The 23,270-nt window shown below is 48.7% G+C and overlaps 1 protein-coding gene across 1 annotated transcript in view; it reads left to right on the top strand.

Annotated features, from left to right (window-relative positions):
• The window catches only part of LOC139232758 (sodium-dependent phosphate transport protein 2C-like), a 54,139-nt gene extending 31,162 nt beyond the window's left edge, over nucleotides 1-22,977 (top strand). The window contains exons 9-13 of the mRNA XM_070863261.1: nucleotides 477-594; nucleotides 1,342-1,509; nucleotides 1,742-1,858; nucleotides 18,483-18,607; nucleotides 22,462-22,977. Coding sequence (XP_070719362.1) covers nucleotides 477-594; nucleotides 1,342-1,509; nucleotides 1,742-1,858; nucleotides 18,483-18,607; nucleotides 22,462-22,977 — 1,044 coding nt within the window. The remainder of the gene's footprint in view (nucleotides 1-476; nucleotides 595-1,341; nucleotides 1,510-1,741; nucleotides 1,859-18,482; nucleotides 18,608-22,461) is intronic.
• The last annotated feature ends 293 nt before the right edge of the window (nucleotides 22,978-23,270 follow it).

Below are 23,270 nucleotides of genomic sequence, written 5' to 3'. Positions count from 1 at the left end.
CCCTCAGTACTACTCCTCTGCCCGTGCAGCACTCCCCCAGTACCACTCCTCCAACAGTGCAGCACTCCCCCACTACTACTCCTCCGACAGTGCAGCACTCCCCCAGTACTACTCCTCCGACAGTGCAGCACTCCCCCAGTACTACTCCTCCGACAGTGCAGCACTCCCTCAGTACCACTCCTCCAACAGTGCAGCACTCCCCCAGTACTACTCCTCCGACATTGCAGCACTCCCTCAGTACCACTCCTCTGACAGTGCAGCACTCCCTCAGTACCACTCCTCCAATAGTGCAGCACTCCCCCAGTACTACTCCTCTGACAGTGTAGCACTCTCTGTGTACTGTACAGATGTATCTGCCCAGATTATGCATCAGTGTCCTGGTTTGAACCCACGACCTTCTGAGTCAGAGACACGTAACTGTTAATCTCACATCACTGCCGGTCGTGCTGGACTCACATCTTTTTGTGCATCAATAGGTTCTGAGAAATGTATCAGTGACAAATCTGACAGAGTGTGAGACTTCCCACTGTTTTGGAACTGGGAATGAGACAGTGGCATTGAAAAACAACACAGAGACCGAGAACCTGCAGCTGTGTAAGTGACAGACAGACCCTCCTCTGAACATTTGCAAGAAATGCTTCCAATTTTCAGGTTAAATTTTACCATTTAAGGGAAATAAAAACATTCTTCTGTGCTCAACTTATTTTTCCAAAAATCAGTGAGGGATCCATCTCAGGACTGTAACTGTAGAATGACAATGAGGGAATCATAGAAATGTTATCATGTAAAGTAACAATAAATATTCCATCTCGGGACTGTGATTGTACATCGTAGCAATGAAGGAATGTTCCTTGCTAGTTTACATACATCATCATCATCATCATTGGCAGTCTCTCGAAATCGAGGAAGACTTGCTTCCACTCTGAAAATGAGTTCTCAGGTGACTGTACGGTCCAATACGGGAATTATAGTCTCTGTCACCAGTGGGACAGACAATGGTTGAAGGAAGGGGTGGGTGAGACTGGTTTGCCGCACGCTCCTTCCACTGCCTGCACTTGGTTTCTGCATGCTCTCGGCGATGAGACTCGAGGTGCTCAATGCCCCCCAGATGCTCTTCATCCACTTAGGGCGGTCTTGGGCCAGGGATTCCCAGGTGCCGGTGGGGATGTTGCACTTTTTCAAGGAGGCTTTGAGGGTGTCCTTGAAACGTTTCCTCTGCCCACCTTGGGCTCGCTTGCTCATGGACAAATAAATGAAACAGTTGATGAGAATTTTAACTAGGAGTCAATCTATCTGTGAATGCGTGGCTCTCTTTTGAAAATTCTCTGTTTTTGCTGATAGGTCGCCATATATTTGTGAACACGACCCTCCCTGATATCGCAGTTGGGTTCATCCTGCTCATGGCGTCTCTGCTGGTTCTCTGTATCTGCCTTGTGCTCATTGTCAAGTTATTGAATTCAGTTCTGAAAGGGAAGATGGCTCAAATTATTAAAAAAGTTATCAATACAGGTAAGAGGCAAGCATCCCATTATCAGATTCACAACATTAGCACCATGCTCAGTGTCAGTATAATGCTCACAGTGTCACTGTAAACCTCATGTTTAATGGCTTCAATGTGTATCTTTGGGAGCTGCTGGGTACAATGTGGCTGGAATATTTTTGATCTTGCTGTGCACTGTGTCCATATGCTCTGTGCCCAGATTATGGTGCTCATTTTGACTCTCTTTGGGTTTCTTTACAGATTTCCCCTATCCCTTTGGTTGGGTCAATGGCTATTTGGCGATTATGGTTGGTGCCATCATGACCTTCATTGTTCAGAGCAGCTCAGTCTTTACATCTGCGATCGTTCCACTCATAGGTAAGGAGAAGCTCCCCTGGTGCCCCACTCCCCATATCCAATACACACACACATCCAAACACACTCCCCATAGCCAATACACACACACATCCAAACACACTTACCATATCCAATACACACACACATCCAAACACACTCCCCATAGCCAATGCACACACACATCCAAACACACTCCCCATATCCAATACACACACACATGCAAACATACTCCCCATATCCAATACACACACACATCCAAACACACTCCCCATAGCCAATACACACACACATCCAAACACACTCCCCATATCCAATACACACACACATCCAAACACACTCCCCATAGCCAATACACACACACATCCAAACACATTCCCCATAGCCAATACACACACACACATGCAAACACACTCCCCATATCCAATACACACACACATGCAAACACACTCCCCATATCCAATACACACACACATCCAAACACACTCTTAATATCCAATACACACACACATCCAAACACACTCCCCATAGCCAATACACACACACATCCAAACACACTCCTAATATCCAATACACACACACATCCAAACACACTCCCCATAGCCAATACACACACACATCCAAACACACTCCTAATATCCAATACACACACACATTCAAACACACTTCCCATAGCCAATACACACACACATCCAAACACACTCCCCATAGCCAATACACACACACATCCAAACACACTCCCCATATCCAATACACACACACATCCAAACACACTCCCCATAGCCAATACACACACACATCCAAACACACTCCCCATATCCAATACACATACACATCCAAACACACTCCCCATATCCAATACACACACACATCCAAACACACTCCTAATATCCAATACACACACACATCCAAACACACTCCCCATATCCAATACACACACATATCCAAACACACTCCCCATATCCAATACACACACACATCCAAACACACTCCCCATATCCAATACACACACACATCCAAACATACTCCTAATATCCAATACACACACACATCCAAACACACTCCCCATATCCAATACAACAACAACAACAGTTTGTATTTACATAGCGCCTTTAACGTAGTGAAAGATCCCAAGGCGCTTCCCAGGAGTATTATGCAATAAAAATTTGATACCGAGCCACATAAGTAGAAATTAACGCAGGTGAACAAAAGCTTGGTCAAAGGTAGGTTTTAAGGAGCGTCTGGAAGGAGGAAAGAGAGGTAGAGAGATTTAGGCAGGGAATTCCAGAGCTTGGGGCCTAGGCAGCAGAAGGCATGGCCACCAATGGGTGATGATTATAATCAGGGATGCTCAGGTGGGCAGAATTAGAGGAGCGCAGATATTTAGGGGTGGGGAGGGGAGGAGATTACAGAGATAGGGAGGGGCGAGGCCATGGAGAGATTTGAAAATAAGGATGCGAATATACACACACACATCAAAACTCACTCCTCATAAGCAATACGCACACACACATTAAAACGTGCTCAGCAGTGTGGGCATCATGTTAGTAGTGCAAGTTTTTGACTATGAATCACATAGCACAAGGGGCTGTAATTTCATAGTCACTGTGGCCAACACCCAGTGACCTCAATATTCCTCCCCAGCACAGAGGGTTTCGAGCTCGTTTACAAGGTTCAGACACTCCCCGAGCACTGGCACCTCCCTGAGCATAGGCCCCTCCCCAGCATAGATACCTCCTCTGCACAGGCCCCTCCCGCAGCACAGGCCCCTCCCCAGCATAGATACCTCCCCCGCACAGGCCCCTCCCCAGCATAGATACCTCCTGCAGCACAGGACCCTCCCCAGCATAGATACCTCCCGCAGCACAGGCCCCTCTCGCAGCACAGGCCCCTCCCCAGCATAGATACCTCCTGCAGCACAGGACCCTCCCCAGCATAGATACCTCCTGCAGCACAGGACCCTCCCCAGCATAGATACCTCCTGCAGCACAGGACCCTCCCCAGCATAGATACCTCTCGCAGCACAGACCCCTCTCGCAGCACAGACCCCTCCCCAGCATAGATACCTCCTGCAGCACAGGACCCTCCCCAGCATAGATACCTCCTGCAGCACAGGACCCTCCCTAGCATAGATACCTCCCGCAGCACAGGCCCCTCCCCAGCATAGATACCTCCCGCAGCACAGGCCCCTCTCGCAGCACAGGCCCCTCCCCAGCATAGATACCTCCTGCAGCACAGGACCCTCCCCAGCATAGATACCTCCCCCAGCACAGGCCCGTCCACCAGCAGAGGCCCCTTCCCAGCACATGTCGAAGGTTTCTGCCTCTATCACCCTTTCAGGCAGTGAGTTCCAGACCCCCACCACCCTCTAGGTGAAGACATTTCCCCTCAAATCCCCTCTAAACCTCCTGCCAATTACTTTAAATTTATGCCCCCTGGTTGTTGGATCCTATCCACTCTATCTAGGCCCCTCATAATTTTATACACCTCAATTAAATCTCCCCTCAGCCTCCTCTGTTCCAAAGAAAACAAACACAGCCTATCCAATCTTTCCTCATGGCTAAAATTCTCCAGTCCCGGCAACATCCTCGTAAATCTCCTCTGTACCCTCTCTAGTGCAATCACATCTTTCCTGTAATGTGGTGACCAGAACTGCACGTAGTAATCTAGCTGTGGCCTAACAAGTGTTTTATACAGTTCAAGCATAACTTCCCTGCTCTTGTATTCTATGCCTCGGCTAATAAAGGTAAGTATTCCGTATGCCTTCTTAATCATCTTATCTACCTGGCCTGCTACCTTCAGGGATCTGTTTACATGCACTCCAAGGTCCCTTTGTTCCTCAACACTTCTCAGTGTCCTATCATTTAAAGTCTTGTCTTGTTAGCCCTCCACAAATGCATTACCTCACACTTCTCCGGATTGAATTCCATTTGCCACTGATCTGCCCACCTGACCAGATCATTGATATCTTCCTGCATTCTCCAGGTTTTTATTCATTATCAACCACACAGCCGATTTTAATATCATCTGCCAACTTCTTAATCATATCCCCGACATTCAAGTCTCTTTTTCTTCTTCTTAGGCTGTCCCCTGGAGTTGAGGATGACTTGCTTCCATGCTAAAAATGAGTTCTCAGATGACTGATGAGTCCAATGCGGGACCTACAGTCTCTGTCATAGGTGGGGCAGATGGTGGTTGAAGGAACGGGTGGGTGGGTTACTTGGGTTGCCATGCGCTCCTTCCACTGTCGATGATTGGCTTCAGCTTGCTCCCGGCAAAAAGACTTGGATGCTTCTCCTCCACTTTGAGCAGTCCTGGGCCAGGGATTTCCAGGTGTCGATGGGGATGTTGCACATTTTCAAGGAGGCTTTGAGGGTGTCCTTGAAACATTTCCTCTGCCCACCTAGGGCTCGTTTGTCGTGTCGAAGCTCTGAGTAGAGCGCTTGTTTTGCAAATCTCATATCGGGCATGCGGACGACGTGGCCCGTCCAACGGAGCTGATCGAGTGTGGTCAATACTTCGATGCTGGGAATGTTGGCCTGAGCGAGAACACTGGCGTTGGTGCGCCTATCCTCCCACTGGATTTGCAGGAGGCAGCGCTGGTGGTACTTCTCCAATGCTTTGAGGTGTCTGCTGTACATTCCTCTGATCCATATAGGAAGGGGGGGGTATCACTATTGTTCTGTAGACCATGAGCTTGGTGCCAGGTTTGAAGTCCTGGTCTTCAAACACTCTCTTCCTCAGCTGACCGAAGGCTGCGCTGGCACACTGAAGACGGTGTTGAACCTCATCATTGACATCTGCCCTTGTTGACAGTTAGCTCCCGAGTTATGGAAAATGGTTCACGTTGTCCAAGGCCTCGTCGTGGATTTTGATAATCAGGGGGCAGTGCTCTCGTACCCTCCGGTGAAGGTGTTGATGATGGCTTGGAGCTCGGCCTCTGAGTGTGCGCAGACGCAAGCATCATCTGTGTACTGTAATTCAATGACAGAGGATGGGACAACCTTGGATCTGTCCTGGAGGCGGTGGAGGTTGAACAGTTTCCTGTTTGTTCTGTAGATTAGCTCCACTCCAGCAGGGAGCTTATTGAGGGTGAGATGGAGCATTGCAGCAAGGAATATCGAGAAGAGCGTTGATGCGATGACACAGCCTTGCTTGACCCTGGTCCGAACGTGAATTGGGTCTGTGGTGGATCCATTGGTCAAGATCACGGCTTGCATGTCATCGTGAAGCAGGCGGAGGATGGCGACGAATTTGAGAAGGACACTCCATAATTCCTCATGGTTGACAGTGTAGAAGACCTTTGTGAGGTCAAAGAAGGTGCTGTTCCCTACATTTCTCTTGCATTTGCCACGCAGTAAAGATCATGTCCATCGTGCCCCTTAGTGGGCGGAATCCATTGCGACTCTGGGAGGAGCTATTCAACCACAGGGAGAAGGCGATTGAGGAGGATTTTTGCGATGACTTTCCCTGTGGCAGACAGCAGGGAAACTGTAATAACCACAATCAGACTTGTCGCCTTTCTTGAAGATGGCCATGATTACAGTGTCTCTGGCATGATCTCCTTCCGCTGTCGACGCTTGACTTCAACTTGCTCCCGGCGAAGAGACTCGAGGTGTTCAGTGTCTTCTTGGATGCTTCTCTTCCTTCCAGATAAGACAAATTAGATCATGTATTCATGCCAATAGTACTTCTCCATCATGTTTTAGTGCTTTGGCAGGGATTCCATCTGCTCCTGAGGCCTTGTTGTTCTTCAGTTGTCGGATGGCCTTTTCTACCTCATACCGGGCTGGGGTTGTACTCATGTAATGGCCGGTAGAATGCTGTGGGATGGATTCGAGGACACTCACATAGAAGACAGAGTCTCGGTTAAGGAGATCTTCAAAATGCTCCTTCCAGCAGGCACTGACTGCCTCCCTGTCCTTGATGACTACCTTTCCATTCTTGGCCAGCAGTGGGATAGGGCTTTGGGTGCTTGGGCCGTAGGTGGTCTTGATTGCACTAAAGAATCCTCGCACATCGTGGTTGTCGGCTAGTTGCTGAATCCCCTGCGCTTTCTCCACCCACCATCTGTTCTTTAGGTCACGAGTGTTTTGTTGGATCTCAGCCTTAAGACGTCTGCAGCACTGGCGGAATAGGGCTTTCTTTGCAGGATCTTTGAGTGCTCTAGCGTTGATTTTCCTGCAGCATTGTTTCTGTTGCCATTGCTGTTTTAGGGCTACGTTGATGGTGATGACAGAACGAATTAGGCGGTGGTCCATCCAGCAGTCGTCAGCTCTTGTCATGACGCGGATGATGCGCACTTCCTTGCGGTACCTCGCTCGGACGATGACGTAGTCTAGCAGATGCCAGTGCCTGGAGCGAGGGTGATGCCATGAAGCTTTATATTTGTCTTTCTGATGGAACAAGGTGTTGGTTATGACATGGCCATGTTCGAAGCATTTCGTCACACTTCTCCAGATTGAATTCCATTTGCCACTGATCTGCCCACCTGACCAGCTCATTGATATCTTCCTGTAGTCTACAGCTTTCTTCTTCATTATCAACCACACAACCGATTTTAGTATCATCTGCCAACTTCTTAATCATACACTCTACATTCAAGTCTAAATCATTGATATATACCACAAAAAGCAAGGAAACTAGTACTGAGCCTTGCAGAAACCCACTGGAAACAGCCTTGTGGAATTCCCTACCGCAGAGAGTTGTTGATGCCAGTTTATTGGATATATTCAAGAAGGAGTTAGATATGGCCCTTACGGCTAAAGGGATCAAGGGGTATGGAGAGAAAGCAGGAAAGGTGTACTGAGGTGAATGATCAGCCATGATCTTCTTGAATGGTGGTGCAGGCTCGAAGGGCCGAATGACCTAGTCCGCACCTATTTTCGATATTTCAAGTCACAAAAACACCCATCAACCATTACCCTTTGCTTCCTGCCTCTGAGCCAATTTTGGATCCAAATTGCCACTTTGCCCTGCATCCCATGGGCTTTTACTTTTGTGACCAGTCTGTCATGTGGGACTTTGTCAAAAGCCTTGCTGAAATCCATGTACACTACATCATATGCACTGCCCTCATCGATCCTCCTGGTTACCTCCTTGAAAAATTCAATCAAGTTAGTCAGACACGACCTTCCCTTAACAAATCCATGCTGACTGTTCTTGATTAATCCATGTCTTTCTAAATTAAGATTTATCCTGTCCCTCAGAATTTTCTCCAATAATTTTCGCACCACCGAGGTTAGGCTGGCTGGCCTGTAATTACTCGGTCTATCCCTTTCTCCCTTTTTAAACAATGGTACAATGTTAGCTGTCCTCCAGTCCTCCTGCACCACACCTGTAGCCAGAGAGAATTGGAAAATGATGGTCAGAGCCTCTGCTATTTTCTCTTTTGCTTCTCTGAACAGCCTGGGATACATTTCATCCGGGCCTGGGGATTTATCCACTTTCAAAGCTGCTAAACCCCTTAATACTTCCTCTCTCACTATGTTTATTTCATCTAATATTTCACACTCCTCCTCCCTGATTGCAATGTCTGCACTGCCCCTCTCTTTTGTGAAAACAGACACAAAGTATTCATTGAGAACCATATCCACGTCTTCCGTCTCCACACACAGATTACCTTTATGGTCTCTAATAGGCCGTACTCTTTCTTTAGCTATTCTCTTGCTCTTAATGTATTTATATAAACCATTTGGGTTTTCCTTGATTTTACTTGCCAAAATATTTTCATGCTCTCTCTTTGCTTTCCTAATTTCCTTTCTAATTTCACCCCTGCACTTTCTATACTCCTCTGGAGTTTCTGTAGTATTGAGCCCTCGGTATCTGTCTAGAAGCATCCCTTTTTTTCTTTATCCTACCTGTATGTCCCTTGACATTCAGGGACTCTTGGTTTGCTAGTCACACCCTTTTTCTTCCAGGGAACATACTTGCTCTGAACCCTCCAGATCTCTTCCTTGAATGCCTCCCATTGACCTGACACTGATTTACCTTAAAGTAGCTGTTTCCAGTCAACTATGGCTAAATCATCTCTCAGCTTATCAAAATTGGCTTTTCCCCAATTGAGAACTTTTATTTCTGGTCTATCTTTGTCCTTGTCCATAACTATCCTACATCTAACTAATTATGATCACTAGCACCAAAATGCTCTTCCACTGATACCGCTTCCACCTGTCCAGCTTCATTCCCTAAAACTAAGTCCAGAAACGCCCCCCCCCTCACCAACACCCCCCCCCCCCCCCCCCCCCGCCACCTCCGGGCTTGTTACATACTGGTAAAAAAAATTTGAAAAAAGTTTAGTAATTCCGCACCCTCTATACCATTCACGTTAATTTTATCCCAGTTAATATTAGGGTAGTTGAAATCCTCTATTATTACAGCCCTATAGTTTTTGCACTTCTCCGAAATTTGCCCACATATGTGTTCTTCAATTTCCCTCTGACTGTTTGGGGGTCTATAGTACACTCGCACAAGTGTAATCGCATCTTTTTTGTTCTTCAATTCGACTCATTTGGCCTCATTTGATGATCCTTCTAACATATCATCCCTCCTCACAGCTGTAATTGTTTCTGTAATCAATTCTGCGACCCCCCACCCTCCTTTTTTACCCCCCTCTCTATTCCGTCTGAAAACCCTGTAACCAGGAATGTTGAGCTGCCATATCTGCTCTTCTTTCAGCCATGCCTCAGTAATAGCCAAATTATCATACTCCCAAGTGTCTATCTGTGCTCTCAGCTCATCCTTGCATTGAAGTATATACCATTTAGTGGTGCCAAACTCCCTTGTTGTCTATTTTCTAGCCCTTATTTCCTTTGTCGCCCAAATTCACTTTCTACTTTTTTGCTTTCCAATTCCAGCTTTGCTTCTCTCCCCACTGAATCTATTCTCTGGTTCCCATCCCCCTGCCAAGCTAGTTTAAACCCTCCTAAACAGCATTAGCAAACCCATCGCGAGGATATTGGTCCCGGCTCTGTTGAGATGCAACCCGTCCAGCTTGTACAGGTCCCACCTCCCCCAGAAACGGTCCCAATGCCTCTGGAATCTAAACCCTCCCTCCTGCACCATCCTTTCAGCCATGCATTCTTCTGTGCTATCCTCCTATTATTGTACTCATTAGCACGTGGCACAGGGAGTAATCCAGAGATAAATACCTTTGTGGTCCTGCTTTTTAATCTATCTCCTAGCTCCCTAAAATCTGCCTGCAGGAACTAAACCCTCTTTCTACCTATGTAATTGGTCCCAATATGGACCACGACCTCTGGCTCTTCACCCTCTCCCCCAAGAATGCCCTGCTCGGTGATATCCTTGATCCTGGTACCAGAGAGGCAACATACCATCCTGGAGTCATGACTGCGGCCGCGGAAATGCCTGTTTGCTCCCCAAACTATCGAGTCCCCTACCACTATTGCTCTTCCTCTCTTCTTCCTCCCCGCCCTGTGCAGCTGAGCCACCTGTGATGCCGTGGACTTGGCTCTGGCTGCACTCCCCAGAGGCACCATCGCCTTCACCAGTACTCAGAACAGAATACTGGTTGGAGAGTGAGATGGACTCAGAGGATTCCCGTACTACCTGCCTGGACCTCCTCTTCTGTCTGGTGGTATCATGTATGAAAGCTTGGGGTTATTAGCCACCAGGGAGCGCCACTGTCAGAGATCATTGGGCTGTACGCAAGTGTGTGCTGGCCAGGTTTATAAAGCAAGTCACCATGTAATGTGGGCACTTTGGGCCCGAATAAAGTTGAGCCAGGTTTGCACCTGACTGAGATTACAGTATTCAGTCTATCGAGTTATTACATACATAACATTTGGCGACGAGGTAATTCAAGAACCTTCGCATGCAAAATGAGCACCATTGGAATTCTGGAGAGATTCGTGGAGGGAGAGGACTAGTTGGATTTTATCGATTGCCTGGACCAGTACTTCCTGGCCAACAAAATGGAGGAAGCTACTGACGCAGTTAGGCGCAGGGCGGTTTTCTTCACTGTTTGCGGTCTGAAACTCATAAAGAATCTCCTCTCGCCTGCACATCCAATGGACAAGGTCTATGAGGAATTGTGTACTCTGGTACGTGACCATCTCAAACCAAAAGAAGGCATCATCATCTCACGCTATCGATTCTACACGCATGTTCGTTCTGGGGGCCAGGATGTGTCGGAATTCGTCGCCGACCTAAGACATCTTGCTGGGCCATATAAGTTCAAAGACGCGTTGGGAGACATGCTGCGAGATTTCTTCGTAATAGGAATTAACCACGAGGTGATCCTCCAGAAGTTATTGGCTGCGGAGATACTGGAGTTGAGTAAGGCCATCGCGATTGCCCAGGCATGCATGACAACGGATGATCATTTAAAGTAGATATCATCGACGAGTCGGTGCTCCACAGCAAGTACTTTAAACAAGATTGTGTCATCGTATGGCAGAGCTGCTTATGGCAGGGCCTACTCGACTGCGTATGCGAAACCTGTAGCTGCTCAAAGTCCGCCAATGGGTACGTATCCGATTTCACCCTGTTGGCGTTGTGAGGGCAATCATCAGCATCATCAGTGTCATTTTAAACAGTACATCTGTAAAGGCTGTTTGAAAGTGGGGCATCTTCAGCGAATGTATCCACAACTGAGCAAGCGTGCTGCGACTCACCACATGGATGATGACGACCAGTCCAGCGCGGACCTGAATATGCAACCCGAGATACCCGAGGAAGAAGTGTATGGACTGTATTCGTTCCTGACAAAGAGCCAACCGATAATGGTTAATGTGAAACTAAGTGGCGTGCTGATATTGATGGAACTGGACACAGGTGCAAGTCAGTCGATAATGAGCCAAAGGACATTCGACAAGCTGTGGGACACTAAGGCTGTAAAGCCTAAGCTGAGTCCAGTCAATGCCAAGTTGCGTACTTACACCAAAGAACTCATACCGATGATTGGCAGTGCAGTAGTCAAGGTGTCATATGATGGTGTGGTTCATGATCTACCATTATGGATCATTCCAGGAAATAGTCCAACGCTGTTCGGCAGGAATTGGCTCGAAAAAATCAAATAGAATTGGAACGATATCAAAGCGCTGTTATCGGTGGATGACACTTCGTGTGTATTATATATGTAAACTTGTATATACTCTGTACAGCCACCAGAGGGCTCATCCCCTGGAGTCCCAAGGGATCCCATAATCCCTTGGGAGCACAGGTATGTAAGGAGGCCCCACAGTTTGGAGAGGCACTCTGGAGACCTCCAATAAAAGACTTAGATCACACTTTACTTTGAGCTCACAGCATTCAGTCTGACTCTTTCTTCATACATAACAACTGGCGACGAGACACACTGGCGAACCCAGAGAACAGTGGGCATCCTAGAGAAATTCTCAGAGGGAGATGATTGGGAAACCTTTGTGGAGCGACTCAACCAATACTTCGTAGCCAATGAGCTGGATCAAGAAACGAACGCTGCCAAATGAAGAGCGATTTTCCTCACCGTCTGTGGGGCACCAACTTATGGCCTCATGAAAAATCTGCTTCCTCCAGCGAAACCCATGGAGAAATTGTATGATGATTTGTGCACACTGGTCCGGGAGCATTTGAACCCGAAGGAAAGCATTCTGATGGTGAGGTACTGGTTCTACACCTACAAAATGTCTGAAGGCCAGGAAGTGGCGAGTTATGTCGCCGAGCTAAGACGTCTTGCAGGACATTGCAAATTTGAAGGACAGTTGGAGCACATGCTCAGAGACTTTTTTGTACTTGGCATTGGCCATGAAACAATACTTCGCAAACTTTTGACACTAGAGATCCCAACCTTGAGTAAGGTCATAGCGATAGCCCAGGCGTTCATTGCCACCAGTGACAATACGAAGCAAATCTCTTAGCACACAAGTGCTGCTACAAGTACTGTGAACAAAGTGATGTTGTTTTCAAATTGCAACGTACAGGGCAGGTCACACATGCCTGCAGCTGCACGTCCGCAGATGTCTCAGAGTCCACCATCAAGGGTGATGAATGCAAGGTCATTAACACCCTGTTGGCGCTGCAGGGATGAGCCCTCTGGTGGCTGTACAGAGTATATACAAGTTTACATATTACATATGTTGCGGGGGTGATCATCGTTTCCATTCATGCCGCTTCAAAGGGTAAGTTTGCAAGGGCTGTGGAACAATGGGACACCTCCAACGTATGTGCAGGTGAGCTGCAAATCCTGTTAATCCTGAAAACCACCATGTTGCAGAAGAGGTTAGATCCACGCAGATCACGACGAACCAGAGCCTCAGACTAAGGAGGCAGAAGTACATGAGGTGCACACATTTACCACGAAGTGTCCCCCAATAATGCTGAATGTTGAACGAAATGGACTCCCGGTGTCAATGGAGCTGGACACGGGCACAAACCAGTCCATCATGAGCAAAAAGACTTTCAAAAAATTGTAGTGCAGCAAGGCCTCAAGGCCAGTCTTAACTCCAATTCGGACGAAACTAAGAACTTATACAAAGGAACTGATTCCCGTAATCGGCAGTGCTACTGTAAAGGTCTCCTACGATGGAGCGGTGCACAAGCTACCACTCTGGGTGGTACCGAACGATGGTCCCACGTTGCTCGGCAGGAACTGGCTGGGAAAGATACTCTGGAACTAGGACGACGTCCAAGCGCTATCGCCCGCTGATGACACTTCATGTACCCAGGTCTTAAACAAGTTCTCTTCGCTGTTCGAACCAGGCATCAGGAAATTCCAAGGAGCAAAAGTGCAGATCCACCTAATTCCGGGGGCGCGACCCATTCATCACAAGGCGAGAGCAGTACCGTACATGATGAGAGAAAGGGTAGAGATCGAGCTAGACCGGCTGCAAGGAGAGGGCATAATTTCACCGATTGAATTCAACGAGTGAGCCAGCCCGATCGTCCCAGTCCTCAAGAGAGATGGCACCGTCAGAATCTGTGGTGATTACAAAGTAACTATCAATCGTTTCTCCCTGCAGGACCAATACCCACTACCAAAGGCCAGTGACCTCTTTGCAACACTGGCGGCAGGAAAGACGTTCACGAAGCTGGATTTGACCTCAGCCTATATGACGCAGGAGCTGGAGGAATCATCGAAGGTCTTCTCCTGCATCAGCACGCACAAAGGTCTCTTCATTTATAACAGATGTCCGTTTGGAATTCGATCAGCGGCAGCGATATTCCAGAGAAACATGGAAAGCTTACAGATGTCGGTCACGCGCATGGTGGTCTTCCAGGATGATATCTTGGTTACAGGTCGGGACACAGTCGAGCATCTGCAGAACCTACAGGAGGTTCTTAGTCGACTCAACCTCGTGGGGCTCAGGTTAAAACGTTCTTAGTGCGTTTTCCTGGCATCTGAAGTGGAGTTCCTGGGGAGGAGGATCGCAGCGGACGGCATCAGGCCCACCGATTCGAATGCGGAGGCAATCAAGAACGCACCGAGGCCACAGAACGTGACGGAGCTGCAGTCATTTCTAGGACTCCTGAACTACTTTGGTAACTTCTTACCGGGTCTCAACACATTGCCTGTATTTGTATTGAATTATGGACAAGGTCCCAAGTGGCTTCCCGGCATTGTTGTGGCTAAAGAGGGGAGCAGGGTGTTTAGGGTCAAACTTTCAAATGGACTCATTCACCAGAAACACTTGGACCAAATCAAACTCAGATAGAGCTTTCGAGAAAGCTACAAATCTGCTTTGCTCTAACAAGTTGCTGGTTCATTATGATCCATGTAAGTGTCTCTTATTGGCCTGTGATGCTTCATCGTATGGGGTTGGCTGCGTGCTCCAACAAGCTAATGAGTCGGGTAAACTACAACCTGTTGCTTCGAAACGTTTGTCAAAGGTGGAAAGAGCCTACAGCATGGTAGAAAAAGAAGCTTTGGCCTGTGTGTATGGGGTTAAAAAGATGCATCAGTACCTGTTTGGTCTTTGTTTTGAACTCGAAACGAATCACAAGCCACTCATTTCATTGTTTTCAGAAAACAAAGGTCTCAATACCAATGCATCATCCCGCATCCAGAGATGGGCGCTGACATTATCTGCCTGTGATTATGTCATTCGCCATAGACCTGGCACCGAGAATTGTGCCGATGCACTGAGCTGTCTGCCTTTGCCCACACTGGAGGTGGAGACGCCACAACCTGCAGACCTACTGTTAGTCATGGATGCTTTTGAGAGTGAAGGAACCCCTGTCACTGCTCAACAAGTTAGGACCTGGACCAGACAGGACCCAATTTTATCGGTTATAAAACGTTGTGTCCTTAGTGGTGATCAGTCTGCTCTACCTATGGAAATGTGTGATGAGACCAAACCTTACAACCGTCGCAAAGACGAACTATCCATTCAGTCAGATTGTTTACTGTGGGGTAATCGTGTTGTTATGCCTAAGAAAGGCAGAGAGAAATTTGTACGTGATCTACACAGCACTCATCCCGGTATTGTCATGATGAAAGCCATCGCCAGGTCTCACATATGGTGACCTGGAATTGACTCTGATCTGGAATCATGTGTGTATCAGTGCAACACTTGCATGCTGCTAAGTAAAGTACCAGCGGAATCTCCGCTGAGTCTGTGGTCGTGGCCATCCAAACCATGGTCGAGGATCCACATCGACTTTGCGGGTTCTTTCCTGGGTAAAATGTTTTTTGGTGTGGCAGATGCATATTCCAAGTGGTTAGAGTGTATAATCATGTCATCCAGTACATCCACAGCTACCATTGAGAGCCTTCGTGTCATGTTTGCTACTCATGGTCTGCCTGACATTGTTGTGAGCAACAACGGATTTTGCTTCACATGTCTGGAGTTTCAAGAGTTCATGAAACTCAATGGTATTAAACATGTGAGGTCAGCACCATTCAAACCTGCTTCTAATGGTCAAGCAGAGCGTGCTGTCCAAACAATCAAGCAGAGTATGAAACGTGTAACTCAGGGTTCACTGCAGACTCGCTTGTCATGCATATTGCTTAGTTACAGGACAAGACCCCACACTCTTACCAGGGTCTCCCCTGCTGAACTATTGATGAAGAGAGGTCTCAAAACCAAGCTCTCTCTCGTCCATCCTGACTTGAATGATCGTTTTGAAAACAGACGTCAAAATCAGCAGTGGCTTCATGATTGTGCTGCTGTGTCACGCGACATCTCTGTGAACGATCCTATGTATGTGCTAAATTATGGTCAAGATCCCAAGTGGGTCGCCGGTACTGTTACGGCCAAGGAGGGTAACAGAGTGTTTATTGTCATGCTTAAAAATGGGCAAACATGCAGGAAACACGTTGATCAGATAAAGCTGTGGCACACGGAGGAACTGGAACAAGTTGAGGAAGATACAATCACTGACCAACCAACCTATATTCATTCATAAGAGGACTCCGCCGTCATCAATGAATCTGGACTTTCAATCTCTGACATGGTCATTGCCACTCCCATCAGATCGGCCACCCAGCCTCCAGTCATAACTGACTCAGAACGCTCGCCCAGAACCGAAGTTGAACTGAGGCGATCAATTCGTGAGCGTAAAACCCTGGACCTTCTTAACTTGTGAAAAGACTGATACTAAGATCTTGAAGGGGGATGTTGTCATGTATGTATGCTTGGGGTTACTAGCCACCAGGGAGCGCCCTGTCAGAGGTCATTGGGCTGTACGCACGTGTGTGGCAGGCCAGGTTTATAAAGCAAGCCACCATGTAATGTGGGCACTTTGGGCCCTAATAAAGTTGAGCCAGCTTTGCACCTGAGTGAGTTTACAGTATTCAGCCTATCGAGTTATTACATACATAACAAGTGGTCACCCATTCCTTCTCTGCCTGCACACTCTTAAGCTGCTGGGTGGCCACCTTTAGAAACGTGCTATCCACGAATTTCTCAGCCTCCCGGGTGCACCGCAGTGACTCAAGCCACCGCTCAAGCACCAAAACCCGGAGCTCGAGTTGCTGCAGCTGGTAACACTTCCTGCACATGTGGTCGTCCAGGCTGCGCGAAGCGTCCAGGACTTCCCACATGCCACAGGATTGAGCTGCCCTGCCATGCCTCCAGTTATTTGACTATGAGCTAAACTATGAACTGTTTGACTATGAAATAAACTTAAAACTAGAAGACAAAAACACTCACCAGCTACTCCCTAATCAGCTGTTTCCCTTGTGCTGACGTCACTCTGATATCGCACTTTTGATTTTTGCCTCTGTTGTAACACAGAGCAGTACAAATAGTGTCGGCAAAAAGCTGCAACTCCTTCCCCCTCTTCCCCTTATTCCCAAATAAACCACTCTGTTTAAGTCCACTCCCTTTACAACCGCTCTGTGCAGACCACTCCCCAGCACAGGCCCCACCCCCAGCACAGGCCCTTCCTCCAGCAATGGTCCCTCCTCCAGCTATGGTCCCTCCCCCAGCACTGGCCCCTCCCCCAGCAATGGTCCCTCCCCCAGCACAGGACCCTCACCAGCACAGGTCCCTCACCCAGCAATGGTCCCTCCCCCAGCACCGGCCCCTCCCACAGCACCGGCCCCTCCCCCAGCAATGGTCCCTCCCCCAGCACAGACCCCTCACACAGCACAGGCCCCTCCTCCAGCAATGGTCCCTCCCATAGCACAGGCGCCTCCCCCAGCACAGGCCCCTCCTCAAGCAATGGTCCCTCCTCCAGCACAGGCCCCTCCCCCAGCACAGGTCCATCCTCAGCACAGGCCTTTGCATTGGAGAGGGATGATGAGCCAGCCTGCGGTTGATTGCTGCTGAACCCAGGTTCCCGGTGCCCAGTTCAACACATTGGCTCATTAGATTCATTGGCGGGCGGAGCAGCAGAGCTATTGGAAAGGTGAGGCAGGCCCAGTGCCTAGAAGCCTAGAGCAGCGTGCAAAGAGAAGACCACCCAATGAGTGGGATGACCACTGGTAACCAGCAGCCAATCACCCCGCTCGGGGCGCCCAGGATTCACCTCCAGGGCAACGCTGTGAGCAACTGGGGTGGAAGACGATAGGGCATAAATAAATTTCATTTTCTCTAATCATTTTGTTTATTGGTTCTAAAATTATTGGAGGTGGGAAACAGTAACAGTCAAGAATGATCTAATCTGAAGTCTCTGTTCACTTTCCAATCAGAGAGGGGGCGGGGAAATGTGAGGATCGGTGTGTCGAGCGACCAATGGCGGGAGAGTGGGGGCAGGGTGGTTGGAGGTAGGCATTAGATGATGAAAACTCCAGTAATACATCCAAAATTGGCAATCGTCAGTCCCAGAGATTCCTGTGGAGTCACTCTGCCACTGCTGTGGGTGGGGCTTCCAACCTTCCCGACCTGACCCTGACACGACCCCTGACCCAGCTCCCGAGGTTGGGGGGGGGGAGTGAAAATGGTGGGCAGGCTCTGTTACTGGGACTCCCGTGTCAGGTGGGGGAAGGATCATTGACGCAGCATCTTAATGCAGCATTTCTAAAAGTCTAAGGTAGGGCGAGAAATGTATTTTAAGCTATAAATCCCTCTGATGGGGCAGAGGGTGATCAACAATAACACACACACTGTGTTAGCTGGAACCCATATCCAGTCACTGGGAGAGCACAGCCCTAGACTCTTGCCCCCCTCACACAGCACTGGGGGGCAACGGTGACTGCTTTTCCTGTGATTGGTTACTCAGTCTAAGGCTGCTCTAACTGCTCTTTCCTCTTTGACCTGTGCAGGGATCGGGGTGATCAGTCTGGAGAGGGCATATCCCCTGTGCTTGGGATCAAACATTGGAACAACGACCACAGCAATACTGGCAGCTCTGGCCAGCCCTGCCGAGCAACTGGGGAATGCTGTGCAGGTAACACACTCACACGCACACACACACACACACACACACTCATTCACTCTCGCTCACACACTCACACAGACACACACACACACACTCACACACAGGCACACACACTCACTCACTCTCCCTCACACTCACTCGCTCACTCTCGCTCACACGCTCACACAATCGCATGCACACACATGCACATGCTTACACACATGCTCACACACACACACGCTTGCACGCACAGACACCCCACACACACTCGCTCACACACACGCTCACACACTCATGCGCACACACAGATGCTCACACTTATACACACACACACTGACACACACACACTGATACACACACTCACACACAGACACACTCACTCACACACACACGCTCACACGCAGACACACACACACGCTCACATGCACACACACACACACACTCACTCACACAAATGCTCACACACTCACGTGAACACAGATGCTCACACATACACACTCACACACACACACTCACACACACACATACTCAAGCACACTCACGCACACACACACACTCATATACCCGCTCACACACGCCCACTCACACACATGCTCACACGCACACACACATACGCTCATGCACAAACACACATATGTTCACACATGTGCTCACACATGCACATACACGCTCACACGCACAGACACACACTCACTCTCACACACACACGCTCATGCACTCACACACACACACACACACACACACACACACACACACACACACACACACACTCACTCAGTCACACACACACAAACTCACACTCACACTCGCACAATTCTTGTTCTTAGGCGGTCCTTCCAATCGAGGATGACCTGCTTCCACACCAAAAAGGGATGAGTTCACAGGTGTTTCAATGAAGGACCTAATATTCCAGGTCCCGAAATATATGTTGAAGGGTGGAAGATGCTTGTGCATGGATTTTTTTAACGGTGGTGGCCATTGCACACCAGCCAACACATGGGCTTGACAGAGCTAGCTCTTGGTCCAGTGGCAAGGATTAACCAAGATGACTGGAGACCAGCTCTGCTGCACGGACCTAGTGCGCACACATATCACAGTGTGGGCTGGCCCGTGCTGTCTCTGGGCCCTCACCACTTCTGGGCCCTGACCTCGCTGCTCCTGGTCCCTGAACCCACGTCTCTCCTGGACCCCGACCTCACCGCTCCTGGGCCCCAACCTCGACATTCCTGCTGTACCTGCCCACGCTCAAATCAGCAACCTGGGTTATGGTGGCATCATAATCCATAATGTCACTCTCCTGCACCAGCACACGCTGCTTTCTGGACTGGCATGCTGCCATGCTGCCCCTGGGAGTGTTTGATGGGACAGTGTAGAGGGAGTTTTACTCTGTATCTAACCCGTGCTGTACCTGCCCTGGGAGTGTTTGATGGGACAGTGTAGAGGGAGCTTTACTCTGTATCTAACCCGTGCTGTACCTGCCCTGGGAGTGTTTGATGGGACAGTGTAGAGGGAGCTTTACTCTGTATCTAACCCGTGCTGTACCTGCCCTGGGAGGGTTTGATGGGACTGTGTAGAGGGAGCTTTACTCTGTATCGCAGCCCCTACCTGCGAGAGACCATCAGTGGCAGCTCGGGGCCATAAAAGGAGCTGGGAGTAGCGGCCAACTGACACACACACATACTCACATACACACACTCACACACACACACACACTTACACACACACTCACACACACACACAAACTCATTTACACACACACACTTACACACACACACACTCATATGCACATACACACACACACACTCACACAGACACACACACAAACTCATACACACTCACACGCACATACACACACACACACTTACACACTCACACACACACTCACGCACATACACACACACATACTTACACACTCACACTCATACACACACACACTCATACACACTCACACACACACTTACACACTCACACGCACACACTTACACACTCACACTCACACTCATACACAATCACACGTACACACATTCACACATTCATACACACACACTCACACACACTCATACACACACACAAACTCACACACACACACTCCGCCACGATCCCTCACCGCTCATCCGCCCCGACCTTCCCGCTCCTCTGCTATACCTGGGCCCCGCTGACATTCCTGCCCACACTCCAAACGGCGACTTGGATTTTGATGACATCACCCAGTCGCCCACCTTGAAATCGTCGCACACTTGGAGCACTCGCGCTGGAAGTTGTAGTGGCTCCAGCTCTTTTATTCTCCCAACCTGCGGTGGTGTCCTCTCGCAGGTCAAGGTGGCCCATAATGTTCACACACACACACACACACACACTCACACATACTGCTGCTCACTCACACACACACTCACTCACTCACTCACACATACATGCTCACATACTTTGCAGCAGGTTTGGTGAAGAGTGAGATGATAATTTTGAAACAAAGCTGTAAATTCCGAGGTAAGAGTCACAGGACTAAACCTGAAGATTGAGAGGGGACATAATCTAGGATTGCAAAGTACTGAGAGACACAGACAAGAGAATTGTAACTGAGCTATTCAATTGAGACGATGAATGGAGAAGTAGAGAACTTTTAAAAATGTACAAACCTCCTACAAAGTTGGGGATATGTGGAACAAATGAGTGGATGTGCGACTCAAGCTATGACAGAGAGGTGGGCGAATGTGTGGTTCAGGATATGAGGTTAGCAGGATGAGCACAAGTAGAGATTATCGAGTATTGTATGGGGCATGCTGGCTCCTCCGCTTTGTGCCTTAGTAATACATATTCGGAATTTGGACACGATCTTCCAAACAATTTGTAAAATGAATGACAGGAGGCACTGAACATAAACATTTACCCCATGGTCCGGGATAGCGCGTGGCCAACCTGCGAACCCTGGCCTGGCCAATCCAGCCCTCCAATCCCAGTGAGCTCAGCCTATTAGTATTTACATTCCTTACTCATTGCATTGTCCCGACTGAATTTGCATGTCCTGAAGGTTCGGAAAGGGCAGCTCTTAGCACAGTTGCCTCAATGAGGGATAAATCCAAAAACCAGAACCCCCATGACCTGTTTGTACCAGCAGTTTGATATGAACATGCATTGTGAACTTGATATCTGGCTCCCATGGTAACCAGCTAAACAGCCAATGAGCTTCAAGGCCCCTGGTCTAGGATATGCAATGTCAATTTGGTTAATTCTTGGGGAGTAGGGACAATTTGTGCGGAACTTTTCCTCAGTTTGATGCATGGGCTGGATAGACCTCGGTAAGAGGAGATGGTACATGGGCCGGATAGACTTCAGTAAGAGGAGATGGTACATGGGCCGGATAGACCTCAGTAAGAGGAGATGGTACATGGGCCGGAGAGACCTCAGTAAGAGGAGATGGTACATGGGCTGGATAGACCTCAGTAAGAGGAGATGGTACATGGGCCGGATAGACTTCAGTAAGAGGAGATGGTGCATGGGCCGGAGAGACCTCATTAAGAGCAGATGGTACATGGGCCGGATAGACCTCAGTAAGAGGAGATGGTACATGGGCCGGAGAGACCTCATTAAGAGCAGATGGTACATGGGCCGGATAGACTTCAGTAAGAGGAGATGATACATGGGCCGGATAGACCTCAGTAAGAGGAGATGGTGCATGGGCCAGATAAACCTCAGTAAGAGGAGGTGGTACATGGGCCGGATAAACCTCAGTAAGAGGAGATGGTACATGGGCCGGATAGACCTCAGTAAGAGGAGGTGGTGCATGGGCTGTGGAGGGAAAAGACCTGTTAGACTGCTAACCATTTTTCACCTTTTAAATGATCTTAATAGTGAAGAAACCTGACACTGACATCCTTCTCCTTTGCCAGGTTGCCCTCATCCATCTGTTCTTTAACCTCTCTGGGATTCTCATGTGGTATTGCATTCCACGTCTGCGAATCCCAATCTCGCTGGCCAAGATGTTTGGGAATGTTGCTGCCCGATATCGCTGGTTTCCCGTCATGTACTTGCTGCTGAGTTTCATCCTGATTCCTGGGGCTCTCTTTGGGTTGTCCTTGGCAGGTTGGATAGTGTTGGGAGCCATCGCTGGGCCCATCTTCCTCATCCTCATCCTCATCATCATCATCAACATCCTCCAGAAGAAGCGCCCCCAGTGTCTCCCCCCGAGGCTGCGTTCCTGGGACCTCCTGCCCCTCTGGATGCACTCATTCCGCCCACTGGACAGGGTCCTGACCTCTTGCTGTCCCCACAGCCTCTATCACTGCTGCAGGACGATCACCGACAATTCCCAGAAGCTCACGGCAGGCCAACTCCATACACACACACCGTCAAAGGAGAGTGGCTGCTACGATAATGCAGTGAGCGCGGAAAGTGAGCAGCTGTGAAGAGTCATCGGCCATTCAATAGTCGGACTTGTCTTTGAGATGTTTTGCCATTCAACTGAAGATGTGTACTCCATCTGTAGGTTGTGCAGGGAGTTGGGTTTGCTCTCTGCAGATACCCAGTCAGTGCAGCTCTCCAACTAATGCACAGAACAGATCGATCAAAACCCTGCAACTTAATCCCACAAACATTTGAATAAAGAAATGAAAGGGGAGTCAGTTGACCAGCAGTAGGGAGTCTGTGTATTATTGTGAATACGAGTGTTTGTAAAAGTGTGTGGCTGGGAAATTGGACC

The sequence above is a fragment of the Pristiophorus japonicus genome, chromosome 20, assembly GCF_044704955.1.
Source record: "Pristiophorus japonicus isolate sPriJap1 chromosome 20, sPriJap1.hap1, whole genome shotgun sequence".
Lineage (NCBI taxonomy): Eukaryota > Metazoa > Chordata > Chondrichthyes > Pristiophoridae > Pristiophorus > Pristiophorus japonicus.
Note: the sequence above shows the minus strand (reverse complement) of the source record. Positions and strands in the feature narration are given on the sequence as shown.